The sequence below is a fragment of the Amphiprion ocellaris genome, chromosome 20, assembly GCF_022539595.1.
Source record: "Amphiprion ocellaris isolate individual 3 ecotype Okinawa chromosome 20, ASM2253959v1, whole genome shotgun sequence".
NCBI classification, from domain to species: domain Eukaryota; kingdom Metazoa; phylum Chordata; class Actinopteri; family Pomacentridae; genus Amphiprion; species Amphiprion ocellaris.
In genome coordinates, this window is record NC_072785.1 from 8,402,399 (window position 1) to 8,418,307 (window position 15,909).

General features: G+C 38.9%; 2 protein-coding genes across 19 annotated transcripts in view; both read right to left on the bottom strand.

Moving 5' to 3' along the window:
* Positions 1-2,490, bottom strand: part of tnika (TRAF2 and NCK interacting kinase a) — a 70,412-nt gene extending 67,922 nt beyond the window's left edge. For 6 of the 17 annotated variants that reach the window (XM_055005618.1, XM_055005620.1, XM_035948786.2 and 3 more), the window contains exon 1: positions 2,057-2,489. In XM_055005618.1, coding sequence (XP_054861593.1) covers positions 2,057-2,113 — 57 coding nt within the window. In that variant the 5' untranslated portion in view covers positions 2,114-2,489. Of the gene's footprint in view, positions 1-2,056 lie in introns of all 17 variants that reach the window. The other 11 variants (XM_023272323.3, XM_023272315.3, XM_023272276.3 and 8 more) reach the window with 3 other exon arrangements.
* Positions 2,491-7,584: 5,094 nt separating this feature from the next.
* pld1a (phospholipase D1a) overlaps positions 7,585-15,909 on the bottom strand; it is a 43,141-nt gene continuing 34,816 nt past the window's right edge. For both annotated transcript variants that reach the window (XM_023271931.3, XM_023271939.3), the window contains exons 19-26: positions 14,179-14,289; positions 13,816-13,904; positions 13,564-13,677; positions 13,370-13,419; positions 13,145-13,279; positions 12,622-12,775; positions 11,629-11,746; positions 7,585-9,972 (exon numbers count right to left, since the gene is read on the bottom strand). In XM_023271931.3, coding sequence (XP_023127699.2) covers positions 9,748-9,972; positions 11,629-11,746; positions 12,622-12,775; positions 13,145-13,279; positions 13,370-13,419; positions 13,564-13,677; positions 13,816-13,904; positions 14,179-14,289 — 996 coding nt within the window. In that variant the 3' untranslated portion in view covers positions 7,585-9,747. The remainder of the gene's footprint in view (positions 9,973-11,628; positions 11,747-12,621; positions 12,776-13,144; positions 13,280-13,369; positions 13,420-13,563; positions 13,678-13,815; positions 13,905-14,178; positions 14,290-15,909) is intronic.

A 15,909-nucleotide genomic window follows, 5' to 3' on the forward strand; every position in this document is an offset into this window, starting at 1 on the left:
AGGTAACACAGCCTTATTTGCTTTATGGTACACAGATGGATTGTGTTTACTTTAGGTAGTCATATTCTGTTGTGAGGAATTTTTGGGACCACCCAGGTTTTAGCCAGTGCCACATGAATCTCACAATCGTCAAAAGGATGGGAAAAAAAATTAGAATAAAGAGGAAAAAAAAAACTTGTTTTGTTAATCGGGGTTTCATTTCCTAAAGCACAATAGACATTTTTCTTCCACTAAAGGTCAGAAATAACAGTAAAAATGCATTGATTTCTGTCAAATAGGGAAACAGCTTCACTGGCACACAGAGCGATCATGATTGCTGTGCTACTGCAGATAGTCATCTCCCAAAGACCATTCTGAGCCAGGAAATACCCCTGACAGTGAGCGAAGAATGTTTTTTTTTTAAATAACTGCACCATTCCATCAAATAGTTAAAGTCTATGTTCATTCAACAGTTTGAAATAACTGTGTTAAGGACATTTCTCTTTCTGACAGTGAGCTGATTCAGAGTGTGTACATAGAGATATGCCGACACGAGTAAAAAAAGTAGCCAAACGATCACTAATGATGAGATTACTCACATATTCACTGTATGTACCTTTCGAATGCACAAGCATGTCATGTACCAACAACCATGTGATCATTTGTGTGTCCTTGTAGCTGCCTCTGAGTCACTGTGAGAGGCAAGCACTTAACATCAAGCCTCTGAAAGAACAGGACATACATGGGCTGACTTCCAATGCACTTGGAGAGTCTTCGTTCTTCCTCATTCCTTCTCATCCCCCCTGTCTCCTTCCTTCTTCCCCCTCCTTCTCCATTCTGTATTTCAACACTACTCATCCCGTTGGTGCAAACTGGCAAACCTAAAAAGTAGTGGGACTTTTTTTCTCCTTCACCTCCCCTCTGAGCATTACTCCTGGAGGTGGGCACAGAGCAATAATGCTAAAAGACAGGGTGGCTGGCAGATAGACAGGGAGGTGCATTCAGTCAGTCAGACAGTCAGTCAGACAAGATGTTGAAAGAAAAAAAAAACAGGCGACAAAATTGATAGAAAAAAAGAGGAACGGCATGCAGGTGGGTGACTGAGCCGCTGTGATCGGATCAGAGCGAGCAAACAGTAAGAAAGAGAAAGAGACAGAGGACGAACTAAGGGTACGAGAAGAAACCTGCGTGTGCAATCAGACAAGAAAGCAGGTAAATGCAGGCACACGTACAGCGACGGCATCGTGAGAGAGAAAAGACAAAGATGTGTCTTTGTTTCTCAAAGCGGCAAAACGGGTCTCATGTGCAGCATCCTTCACTTGCATGCAGCTGACTATCAGCTTGGCAGACACCCACACATTGGAAACACCCACTCCGAACACACAATGCCCAGCCAAGTGAAAACATGGGTATCCACGCATAAACACTAGCACAGAACGCCGCTTGTGTAGAGTGTGTGCGGTTAAGCAGCACATACCGGATGAACAAAAGAGCTGGCTGTTGCAGCATGCAAGGCTGTGATTGAGAGTAGGTGACTGTGACTACAGGTAGGTTGGCACATGAAACACAGGCTGAGGAAAATAACAGCAAGAGGAGGGGAGATTGAGAAGAAAAAAGGGGAAGAATTCAGGATTTTTTTTTCACTCTTTAGCCAACAGGATCAGCAGTGTGTGTGTGTGTTGGAAATAGGTTAAATTCCACTCTGACTCAAGGATGATGGGACTATAATAGGCTGGCCCAGTGGAAAAAGATACACAAACACCCCCCTTTTCCCATGTATCCAGGTCAGCAAAATCACAGCACCACACACAGCATCAATGTTCCTGCTGACTGACTTGAATGAAGATGAGGCTCCAGCCAGCTGTCACGTTAGTTAATGTCTATATATAATTTGATCTATAATCTGACACATTGTGGCGGCCCTGTCTCCCACACATCCGCCTTTTGCTGCCTTTTTTTTTGTCCTGCTCTTCTGTCCTGTTGTATTCATGGAGCAGTGTCAGGTGCAAAAAAAAAAAAAAAAACACAACAGAAGGAGGACACATTTTCATTCAAATTCTACATCACATCTTCTTACCCTCAGAGCTGATAGGTCGATTTCGTCCAGACTCCGGGCTGGAGAGTCACTCGCCATGATGGAGGACACACAAAAAAAGCCACTCTCTGCTGTCCGATATCCTGAAACGGCCTCTGCTGTCACGACTAGTGTGGTCTCTCGGTCTCTGCTGTCCTCTTCTTCCCCCCTCTCCTCGCTCCCCTTCACAGTGATGTCAAAATAATATCAAGTCCTCACCCCCCACCTCCACCTCTTTTCGGTCACTAAGCGGGACACGCGTCGGGGCCCTGGGAGCGCACGGCTAGAGCGCAAACGCGTAAAGGATGGAAAGCGCCGCGCACATCAGCACTTCCAGGTCCATGTCTGCGGAGATGGGGACGAGTACGGTTGAAAAAGGTGAAGCGCTGCGGAGAGTACGGACTGCTTCTGGGTAAAAAGCCGCTCGCTGTGACAGGCAGCCAGTAAATATAGTGGAGGAGGGAGGGAGGGAGCACGCTGCTGCTCCTCAGCAAACCACGCCTGTTACCGGGCGGGGTTTGCTGAGGCAGAAGGGACTCCCAAACTTTTTTTTTTCTTCCTTCCCAATGATCCACATGCTAAAGAGTTTTTACACCTTTATTTATTTTGGAATACATGAATGAGGTGTTAACGAAACCATTCAAAAATTTAAGAAAATGCAATCAAGAAACTGATATACATGCATTTAAATATTAATTATCATGATAATAAACATGATTTGTGATAAATATTTTGGTTGTTTTTGACTTCAGCTCTCATTTTAAAAAAACGGAAAAATATTGCTCAAGAAATGTTCTATTTTTATTCCTATTTTTATATTTATTATGTAGTTGCTTTTATTTATTACTATTATTTATTTTATTTATTTCATTTTATTCTCTTGTACCCTTTATTTATTTACGATTACTACTAGTATTATCATGTTTAGCCTTTTTTATTCCACTTGCTCTTTCCCTTACCTAGATGTGACATTTTATTATATTATGAGGCGTTATTGTACTAATTTATTTTGAAAATCTTTCACCATATATGGACTGACCACCTTTCTGTTGTTCAGTTTTCTTCCTGATTATTCTACTTTTCTTTTTTGCACTGTCTGTAAAGCACTTTGTGAACTCAGTTCAAAGAGTGCTATATAAATTAAGTTATTATTAATCTTATTCTATTATTATTATAAAAAAAACATACACTTGTTATTTTAATATTTATTAAAGGCATTGCTGGGCTACCACAGTGGTTTACATTATATTAATTGTAAACAACCAAATTACATTTTGTGTTAATGGAGGTTTCCAGGAGTTTAATTCTGCACTTTCCTAAAACCTGGTGGAATTTAAAATCAAACCGGAAGCAACATAAGTCTGATTATCTTGACTACTGGTACATCTACTTCACTATAAAACATTTCATTCCCTTTTTACAGAAACATTAAATACGTTTTATACACCTGCTAGAGTGATTATTTGACATTATTACAGACTAAACCAATCAACAGTAGCTATTGAGTTAAATAAACACCTACATGCAAAGCCGCCCTCTTTAAATGCGGCTTATATGACAACTCATAATTATATAATATAACAAGCAGGAGCTATTCTGCTGCATATTGAACATTTTTACTTCTAATACCTCAAGAATATTCTTTTGATTATACTTTTCAGCATCCACTAATTTAGTTTTTTTACGGCTTCTACTTTCAGTGGAGCGGTTTGCTTTGCGGCGTAGCTTATTACTGCTTTTACTGCATAAAAGGATCTGATATTTGTTCCCTAACACTGGTCTACAAAATTTTGGGAAGTCTCTGCTTCAGAGATAAAACTTGCTAAATCTTATGTAATTTGATACAATTAAGTGAAAAACAAACATTAAAAGTCTTAGTTGGCTACTCTTTTCAAGATACTTAATGTTAAAGTTTTATTGCACAAATGCTGGGGATCAACAAGGGGTGAGTGTTGGACATTTTTCTTTCCTGGCTCCAAGGACTGTCGTAGCGGCCAGTCTTTCCTAACATAGTGAGATTCCCTGGCTCGGCTGTCACGTTCACATAGAAAACAGCAGTACTTTGTATATCCACCCTGTAGCCCAAGTACGAGTGCAACCACTTTCAAATCACCGCAAATCTGCCACTGATGTTGCTCATACTTTATACACCTTAAGAGCTGTTTCATATTTTCATATGTTTCCTTCATATGAACGGCATGACCAACTGGAATGGATGGCAAAACATTTCCATTGTGGAGTAAAACTGCTTTAAGCCTTGTTTTGGATGAATCGATAAACAGTCTCCATTCATCTGGATCATGAGTGATGCTAAGCGCTGTCATCAAGCCATTGATATCGCTGCAGTAAACCAGATCACCTTCCATCAGAAAAAACTCAACCAGACCTTTTTGGTGATCACGAAAGCTAGAGATCCTGACATCACTCTCCAGGAGATTCCATTGTGGCAGCCTGGAGCCCAAGAGCTCTGCTTTACTCTTAGGCAGTTCCAAATCCCTCACTAGGTCATTCAGTTCACTCTGAGATATAAGGTGTGGTTCAGGAGAGGAATGTGACAGCCTGAAGTCTGGATCAGCTGATGTTGATGGCTCAGGACTAGCTGCATCCTGATCATCATCTTGGTCATCATCAGTGTCCAAGGAGTAAAATTCTGGTGCATCAGGAACTGGTAGTTCTTCTCCATGAGGCACAGGGCGAAGAGCTGATGGAATATTAGGATATTGCACTGTCCATTTTTTCTTTCTGGAAATACCACTTGCAACTGGGGGTACCATACAAAAATAACAATCAGTAGTGTGATCTGTTGGTTCACGTCAAATCATTGGAACTGCAAAAGGCATAGATTTTCTTTTCTTGTTGAGCCACTGGCGTAGATTTGATGCACATGTGTTACAGCAATAATGTGGGGCTCAGCTTTTGTCCTGGTCACCTATTTTGCATCCAAAATAAAGATGGTATGCTTTTCTCACCATTGCTGTTAGAGTCTGCTTTTGTGATGCAAAGGTTACCTCACCACAAATATAACAGAAATTATCTGCATTGTTTACACAGTTTCGAGGCATATCTGCTTCCAGAGTTAAAAAACACAAGAGTTCCATAGAAATATCAGGTCCTGGCAACTTTTCAGTTATGAAAACGGCTGCATGGGAATTGTAATCCACAGGTCAACTCGTGCTACTGATCAAGAAATATCTCTACATTAATACATTACCTTAACTTTCAAGACACAGGTTTTCTGCAAGTAATGTGTCAAATACATGATGCTCAATCAAATTTCTATTCAACATGATAGTATTCTTGTTTGGAATCACTGTTTTAAATCGATTATGTCTCAGACAAATATATTCCCATTTGAAATGGGACTCGATTTCTCATTAATTTTCAAGAAATTTCACAATTTGACCTAATACTGTATCTTGAAAACTATAGCTAATTGGCACTTCTGACTTATTTTTTCTTTAAAAGTGACCAAAAGTTGGTAAAATTTCACTACTCTTATCCAGGAAGCATTTTGCTTGTAGACCAGTGTAATCGTCACATTTAATCTTTAGTATTTGGATGAAGACCCCATGCTGCATCTCCCACAACAGAGCTGTTCTCTACTTCTTTTAAACTCCACAGCAAGTTAAAGTTCAAATAATTCTCACAACACCATTAGGATTATTGTTTAGACTGACTTCTCTGGTTTATACTTTGCGTGCCACTAAATTTTCATGTGTATCTGACAAATAAAAAAAAAAATCAAAGTCTACTCATATAAAACAAGAATCCATTGACAAGTGTTGACATGATTGCAGGTTTTGTATGCAGTTCCAGTGAAACATAACCTGCTGTTGTTTTCCTGGTGCCACTGTGTGCCAAAGACATGTCAACTGTCAAGACACGGCTCAACTGGAAGGCAGGTGTTATGTTTGTTCACACATCTATAAATCGCAATCAATCCAAACCCACAACCTCAGTGACTTTCATACTTCTAACAGGGGATAATTTTACTTAGGTTTTTCTGACTTTTTTTTAAGGAATCGGGTCAATTTAGGGTTGAAGGATGTTTCAAAAGATGCAAATTCACAGAAGTTTCTTCCAAACAGAATGAAAAAGCCTCTTCAAGGAGTTTCTGGACTAGTAAATCCGCTTAAGGAACTTCAAAATTGGTCTAACTGCAACCGATGCACTGACAGAACAGATTTCTTAATGAGTTAGAATGAGTGGAGTTGTCAGGGTATATGAACAAAAAAGCCATCAATGATATTTTAGGAATCAATTCACAATCATTTGTATCATCAGTAAGTATTAAAAGTCTTCCGATCCAACCAGATGCAACCAGTGTTTCATATATATATTTTAAAGAAGTTACACAAAACTGCTCATCAAAGATATGTCTACTTACAATAAAGTGCATCAGTTTTCCAGGTTAACCATGACAGGTATATTTTCATATGAGTCACAAACTGTGCTTATATAACAAGCGCTTTATCTCATTTTCATTTCTCAGTGTGGAACAAAGTTTTTCTCAGGAATCAGGTCTATCGTGTTTTGATGAATGTCAATTATTCTTGCACCCATTATAAGTGTCATTAGGTCTTAACGTCAGTCCAGATTTCAAGAGAATTAATTTTCTGTTATGACAACGGTTAAACAAACACTAAGTGGAGTTTAGATTAACCCTAAGGGCACTCAGGTGTGAAGAACTTTATGTAGAACTCCTGAGAAGTTCGCCTGAAGTATGTTTCCTTGTTAGTGAAATCAGTGCAGTCATTCATGCATCACAATGTTCACAACGTCCCACTGTATGCTCAACAAATCCACTAACAAAAGAGAAAAATGATTCTCCATTGGAGTGTATTTACATTTTTATGTTGAGTTTATGAATGCAAGGGCTGTATTATGAACCATTCTGTACAGGAATAGTCTTTGCCAAATGTATTGAAGATTTCCACACTGCATTTCGTATATTAGGAGCTTTTGCATTTGAGACTTTTGCACTGATAACATTCAACAAGTCAAAAATTCTTCCAACAACTAGAATAAAAATACACAATTCAGAAAGATAAACTACTTGTAGTAATTTGCAGCTGTTTGTTAACCTGAACAAAAGATAAGATGCTACTTTGAGTGAAAAAAAAACATTACTATTTTACATGAAATTTTGCTAAAATTATTGAATTTGTCTAAATTGCATGTACATTATAAAACTTACAAAGTAAGAGAACTGAGGTGTGTCATCAAATGACTAAACAGGAGCTGTGACTTGGCAAACACAAGGTAAACAAGTTTTTTGTTCTACACACAGCCAAATCATTTTGTTTGTTGTTGGGCTTGTATTGAAATGTAAAGCAAATATGAAAGTGATCACAAATGTAAAATGAATTCATAAGCTCTGCCTGCTTTATCCTGTAGTTCACCTCACAGCTGCCACTGCCACACAATCTCAAACGCAAACATGATCATTTAATGTAACTTGGACACCTCCAATTGCACATTTTTCTAAAAATGTAATACTCTTTAATTTCACGGGACGACGGGAACAAAAATTCCAAAGATAGTTTTATTTGTTAGCCATTTAAATTACAATGTCTTGAATGAACATACTTTCAGCTGTACAAAAAAAGGTATTGTACATAAACAGAGTGAAAGCAAAAGAGTTGACGGAAAAGACGGTCGCATGGTGGCTATGACAAAAAGAAAACAGAGGTTTAATTACAACCATCCATACAACCATGCGATACATTTAAAAAATAAACATTTTAAAGAATGTTAAATGTTTCATATCCCATAAATAATGCACTGACAAATACAGCAAAGGGTAAACATTACAGACAATCGTGTCCAAATCAACAAAAATGTGAGAAACACAAGTATTTGTCTTTGTAAAAACAAAGAATAGAGTCTTTCCGAGCTTTACAACTTCAATGAACATTTGTCAATTTCCTGGTCCCATTCAAGAAATCAATATTTCATGATCAAATTATACAAAACACAGTCATTGTCTGTGTGTGTCATGTGAAAGCCACTGATTCACATGTCTGGTATGTTAGGCAAGATGCACTTCAAAGAGTTCATTGGTGGGGAAACTGAGGATCTCAGCCAAATTAAGTGATTGATGGTGTTGATTTACGGTATGCGTTCTGGCAGCTTTAAAGTTTCTGTTATATTTGTCTAACTTCAATGGCCATCTGTATGCCGTAACACCTTGTGTTTTCACGGCAATAACTGGGCAGAAGTGGTTCTTTCGCTTCACATTCGGGGGAGGTTGGTGTTCAAACAAGATAGTGTGACAAAAAAGAAAAATTAAAACAAAATCAGGTAACATGTGTCTTCGCATTCATATCTACAAAATAAGTCAACCGCCTCATGAGTTACATATAAATGTCCGTAGAGGAGCTGGATTACGTTTTGGCTGATACAGGCTGTGTTATAGTACAAATAATGAAATGCTTGAAATGCTAAGGTCAACGTGGGTAAAAAGTTCTCTCAAGAAAGCACCTGGAACTGCTTGGAAAGTGGAAAGAAGCTGCAAGTTTGATGGAAAATATTGTATTTATCTTGCTTCAAAACCTTTTTAATCTAAAGCCATTTGCTATAAGACTGAGAAAAACAGTGAAGAGATCTTTACAAATCTTCCCTCTAGCTGTTCAACTACTGAATACAGACTGTATTTTTAGGAAGCTAGCACCATCTGCTGAGCAAAAAGGAAACGGCTTCTTTGAACATACAGTCTGATTGTCTCATCCAGTCACTAACAAAACATTTTGATCTGAAACTGCGTTGAATTTGGTTTGATACCTGTATTAGCTTTAACGTAGTTCTTTGATTCACTTTGATTGCAGCTTTGCAGAGTCTTCAGATGACAAAATCCGTCACAAAATACCTTCAACAAGAAAAATATCCGTTAAGAGTTTTTTTTTCCCCCAGAGGTGTGATTGGTACATGCATCGTGGCAATCGTGTTAGCAACATTTGAGCAGAGCTAGTAAATCATGCACTGGTGTTAACCCAGTAAAATTGTCTCTCTTTGATTTCTTGTAGGAAAAAAAAGATACATCTGAGCTCTAAAGAATTGGTCAAAAGCAGCACAGGCTCAACACCTCCTCTGTGAGCTCAGAAACGGCGTACATAGCACTAATGCACCTCACGAGCGTACGTCACAAACTCAGTAAATCACATGCGTCACCGTCTCTAATTATATATTTTGTGATATCTTCAACAGAGAGCTGAATATTTGTTAGCTTCGTCAAATCTTTTTCTTCATCCTCAACCTGGTCCCTTAAAAAATCCTTGCTGTCCCAACGAGCTTTTTTCCAGAGTCCAAAAGTTTAAGCATCCCGAGTTGAAACTGATTCCCAAAATTCAAAGTCCATGTGCCTGTTTTTCCATTTCATTCATTTCCCAATGCAGTCATAATCGTCTTCGAGTTCTTCATACTGTACATCCAAAAACTTCAACCTAACAAGCTGTAACTACTGATTAGTGTGGTTCAGTAGGAACAGATTCAGATTTGAGAGATTTGTCAATGCCCAGCAGTCACATCAACAAGAAAGAGAATCACAAATCTGACTCTCGTCTCTGGATTCTATTAATCAAATGTGATCTCTTGCAGCTCCCATATTAAACATTCAATGACGATCACAATTCAGGGGCGTCATTTATGATGCTCCAGAAACAGTTTATTCCACATGAGTGGTGGGTTCCCGTCCTTTATGTCCAGATCTCTGTTGGGACCATGGCCTCCTTCGTTCCAACGGAGGGCATGAGGTTGTGCTCAGACAGGAAGTCCAGAGGAAACTGGACGAGGAAACCGCGGATCTTGCGCAGCTCCTCCTGAGCACGGCTCAGGTCGGTCTGGGCCAAACCTGGCTTGGACTGGTACTGCTCCAGCTCTGACATGTTTCTCACCAGAGATGAAGGAAGGCAACGGAACACCTGCAGAGAAACACACAGAAAACCTGTATTAACTGAAGCCTGACACTCATCTATGACAGTCTTGAGACGTTATTCAATCAATTGGTGTATGATCACTTGTCCTTGCCAGCATTTCTCCTTGAATCTTTGTGATAGTGATTGTGTTTGGAGTTGTGCTGCTATGTTTTGTGTTTGTTGTTTTACTCACCTGCAAAGCAAATTTCCCTCAGGGGACAATAAAGATAACTGAATTGAATTGAATTTGCTAAAAATGCCACCACCTGACCCTGCCATTCTCTGCATGTTGTGTTCTGGTAGACCTGCTAAAGTCAGTGGCACTTTATAGTCAGATACTACAGCTTTAGCACAAAATACGGAACGTCTAACTACAGAATATAGGATTACTGAGTCCACAAACCCCACTGTTTGATATTATTAGAAGTTATGTGTGTTCACTGAAACAGTAACTTCTGCTTTTCATTGTATGATTTAAATATTTTCTACTTTTATTTCTTTCAGAACCATTTCTCTGCTGTGTGACAGTGATAAAGAATTCAGAACTCCACTGGCATTATTTCATATCTCTAATATGACACTGTTGCAATGAAACAGCATTTTAATCGAGCAATCCACGACATCATAACTGGTCCATCACAGTATATGGGAGTGAACTAGCTCATCAGTTATTGGATGGGATGTTATTATGAAATTTAGCACAAACGTTCGCGGTTCCTTGATGATGAATCCCAGTGGCTTTGGTAGATTTACCTTAAACTTTGAGTTTCCACTCAAAGCCTTAGTCTGAGATGTGACTAACTGGTAACTTTACAGAGGATAAATCCTTTAGATAAAGGTAAGACTATCCCAGACCTAGACAAATCCTCTGCCAGTATAGCAGTGAAAAGTGTTTTTATTTAATGGAAATAGGGTTCTGTGTGGTTGTTTTATGAAAAATCTCAAAGTACTGTTAAAATCGAGATCATCAGGGGCCTTCTGCTCAGCCATCTCTGATTCGCTTGAAATGCTGGTATCCTAAACTTTTTGCAAATAGTATCCATGAAAATTTAGACTGAGAATTTTGTTCACGTATTTCAGTTTGAGGCTGTGGAATATGAAAACAAACTAAAGAAATCATGACAAATTCCATCTTTGGAAAAAATTGATAATGCAGAAGTCAAGTATTAATATTTTCTGAAGCTGCATGTCCAATGTGCAAAAAAATAAAATGTTGAAAAGTGTGTCAATGTCTTGGAAAATATTTGATATATAAATTTTACACATATCTTTAAAAATATACATTTTTTTTATGCTATAACATTTTAAGGGGAATCAGAGATCGTTGAGCAGAAATGACATTTTTTGAGATGAAATGACCTAAATATCATCTTTCAGTCCTCTTGCACTTCAAAGCAGATGAGGAAATTACAGTGTTTGAGGCTATATGGAAACACAAATCACAGTTCAGTCCTTCCCACTCACCTTGCTGAGGTCACAAACTTACCAGCTGACTTCTTAAATAAATGTATGTTTCAGTTCACATACACGAAACAGACTTCTATGAATTTCATCCAGCATCAACAAAATAACTTACTATGATTTACCACTTGTGCTCATTTCTTTACCAAATGAATGTTTTTTTTTTTTGTTTAACCATGTATATCACCATCACCACTCTACCTTCTCATAAATGGTAGCGTTGCGGCCAGCTGTAGTCATCCACACCTCCTTGTAGAAACGATCACTGATGGGATCAGAAAGGTCGATGGTGGTGTCGGTGTGGCCTCCAAGGATAGTCCTGTTTAGAAAGAGAGAAGATTGACGATAGAGAAAAAGCAACAAAAGATTGAGCAAGTAACTCGTCACATTAACGATGACTTCAGAAAATTCTGTTCATATACAACTGAATTATATTCACAGTTATGTATTGAGGGGAACTGTTCCAAATTTCGCTTTTAAACAAGTGTAATTTAAGACCTGTTACAACAGGACCTGTGGGTTAGTTTGAAAAAAGAACAAACTCCGTGATAGGAGGTTGTAGAACTGAATGGTAGCATAAACCAGCCAGTGCAGTTTCACCCAGAAGACCAGGGTTTATGTCCAGTAACCACAGCCAACATAAAAGCTTGGTTAAGGTTAGAGACTAAAATTGCTTGGTTAGGGTCAGGAAAAATGTCACGGTTTTCTATGCAAGACATTTTTGATATATCGCCTCCATTTTCTGGGTTGCAAAGGTGGCTAGTTCGTCTAACATGAGTGGTTGAAGCAATAAAGTGAAGCAATAAAATACATTGCAAAGACAAATGTGTTGTACATAACATCATTTTGTGGAGACTGAGTAGGACATATCGAGTGTACGTTTGTACAATTTCTTGTTTTTGTATTTACATTTAGCCCCCTTTTACATGTATACACTGGCATTTTGAGTAGATGCTATGGGTATGAATGGCAAGACAAACTCTCCGTCCATTTATTAGCTATAACTGCTTTACCTAAAAGAGGTTTGGTGGGGCCTATTCAAGCAGACACTCACACATAGAGCCCATTTACAGCAATTTACTTCACATACATGCCGCCCACAAGACAAACTGGAGGCAAACTGTTCACATAATGCAATATTCCAACGTTGTTTTTCAGCAAACCTTTCTTGCTTTCATGCACAAACAGACACACCTGAAGCATTCCAGGCGTAGCTGAAGAGCATAGGGTCCAGCTTCATACTCCTGGCCGTCCATCACTGAGGGAACCTTCTCAGAGTCTTCGACAATCACGGCCACCTCACTGTCACGTTTACCCAGCATGCTTCTGTCATTGATGTTAGCAGAACCTGCAACACGCACACAGAACAACGGAATGAACTTAATTTTGTGCATTTAATGTTCTTAATCATGCAATGAATCACAATAATTTTTTTTATCATTTTACAAACAAAATAGCAGCTTAAATGTAAATTTAGAGAGAAAAGACAAGCGTTTAAGTGTTGCACTTCAGACACCAGCAGGTGGCACAACAGAGTCGTGTAGCGCTCTTCACATATTTTAGAAGTATTATTATGCACATTTTTTCACTGTACACATGGCGAAAGGAAGAGAAGCTTTTGTCACGTTTTGGTGGTGTCGAGGCAGAGCAGTCGGTCGCTCCAAATAGTAGCAGGAGAAGATAATGTGACAGAAGGTGAGATGAGAGACAGACTAACCAATGATGACTGTGTTGTCGTCAGCGATGAGCATCTTGCTGTGGACGTAGATGAGCTCAGTGACCAGACGTCCCTCCAGCTCAGCGTGAGTCCGCAGACCGGCGAAGGAGATGTAGTTCATCCAATGGTCGTCCACTAAGGAAACAAGGGAAGAAGAATTTTAACGTGTTACACTTAATATTTGGTACCAAAACACTGACTTTTACAGCTTATTCTTGAACTTACTCTCTTTTTTCAGCTGGGAGATGATGGAATATTCTCCTCTGATCATTGTTCTGAGAAGACAGGAGATTAAAACTCATCAGACAAGCATGTAAGTAGATTTAGTAATAACACTTCCACTTCCGCTTTCTCATTTCCCTTCTGTCTTCCTCTTTCAAATAAAACTTAGCCTTAAATGAAAGGGTCATGTGGTGTACCTGTAGTTGAAGTGCATGACGGCCTGGATGGCGTTCCCTCCTCCTGTGGTGATGTCACCCTCAAAGCCAGGAAGCAGAGGAGTGACCACATAGACGCGATACTTCTTCCCCTCCCTGTAAACAACCATATATCATTTACATTGAGAGAACCGAAAGAGAGAAGACTAATTCTGTTCACATAAGTGTACAATGTCTAAAAAGCACTTCCTATAATCACTTTAAAAAACACATGGCTTCAAAAATGGCAAGTACTTATGTGCCCTGATGACCCTTTCAATGATGGCATCTCCAATCTTGTTGTACACCGTCCTGTTGTCAGCGCAACTGATGAAAAACTGGTTCTGTGAGAAGAAAGCGAGAGAGTGCAATTTGTAGTTTTATGTTACTGACTAATGAAACGTTTAATTTCATAAAGTACACTCATGCTTATATATAATAATTACTGACATCAAAGCGAGACGCAACGGAGCTACATCAATACTGACATTAGTAGCAAACCTCTGAAGAGTTTGACTTTTATGTTATCGTTCATATTTTTTGAAGTTCTGCCAAATAAACAAAGGAACAGATCAATTCAGTTTCTATTTTCACATCCTGGTCCCTTTGCTGGTTTACCTCTATGTAGATGTAGTGCTTGCTCTTGGCGATGACCTGGATGTAGGCAGTATGGATGGACTCCTCGTGGTATTTTATGCCGGCCGACCAATCTGATGCTGACCGCAACGCCTTAAACACACAGAAACTGGTTCATTACAGAAGTAAAGCTCAATAGAGATGCATCTGCCACCTATTTCATCATACGTTTTCTCAAATGTAGTCTGCATGAAAACCTCAAGGGTGACGTATGTAGGAGAAATGATAAAGATTACAAGCTTGGGCCTTCTATGTGTGATTATATTCCAAGTGTTGTAGCAAAATTTTGTTGTGGTGAATTTATAATCCAGCCACCATTATCTTGGTCTCACTATTGTCATAGTCTGGTTTAGACTGGATTCTGCATTATTCAGATTCCTTGGCTGAGGAGTTCCTGTTATCTTCATGAGAAGCTGAGACTGTAATGCTTGAAGGACAAATGTAACAATAATTTGTATTGTCTTGCTTGATTCGTGGTCAGACCTCTGAACAGGAGCCTAGTGTATGAGCTCTGCCCTTTCAGCTGAAATATTCACGCTGCATTTCTCTTCTTTACTATTCATCATTACTTATTTTATACAAAAGACAAACACTGTTGCACCCTGATTGCTTTTACTACGGCTCATCCAGATTTCCACAACACCAAACAGATGCATTGTTTTCTGTACATTACAGAAATTAGCGGCATGCAAATGTATTAATGACCAGCTAAGAAAAGTAGAAAACTTTGCAGTAGAAGCAAAGCAGCAAGCATGAAGCTAAAAAACTATTTTTTAAGGGTTGAACAGTTGTTAAATACTGTACCTTACATCAATTAATATTAGTTATCTAAAGGTTAAATCTGTGATTCAAGAGAAAGATTGCTGACATTTAGCTAGTTGGCATGTTTGGATAGTTAACATGTGGCAGAGTCACCATCACTCTCACTCCCACTGACCCCTATCCTCCCATCTCCTATCTCCGACTCCCTTTTCTACATTTTCTGTGTATGAGCATGAATGTGCAAAAGTACAAGACACACTGCAACAGTGTTGTGCAGATAAGTCTGAACTGCATACAAAAACTGGATTTTTTTCCCCCGGCATACACACAGAATGGAAAGCTAGCGGACCATACGTGATAAAATGTGTTGTGTGTGATGGCGTGGCTGACTCTGCCCTCAATTAAGAATTTTAATGTAAATAAAAAGCCTGTTTTCTCTCAGATCTGTCTTAGTTTCCATCACATCCCACATTATAATTATATATACACATTAGTCAGTGCTTGAAAATAGAATGAACAATAATCAAACTCAACACACAACTGGTCTTCTCTTCTGACTTAGAGAAAAAGTAAACAATCACATTTTTAATCGTCATGGTTGAAAAAGGGGTACATTTTGTACCAAATATTTTTGAGCTGTTCGAGGTTTGAGTTGATCCACATCCTAGTCAGGTGAGGCTTTGAAGCACAATGATCAGATAATGTGACCAGTAAGCAGACACTCCTTTGACCAGTGACTACAAAAGATCATCCTTACATGCAGTTTTGTTAAACTGACACAACGGCAAAGATGACAAGACAAAGACAAGAACGGACTGTTGGAATGCTGGATGCTGCATGTCAGTTAGGGCCAAATCCAGGAACTAGAATGTCCACAACTCTAAGAAACAGTTTCAGACAGAACAGCACACAAACAATCTCCTCCATGATACTTTAGATGGTGTCTGACTC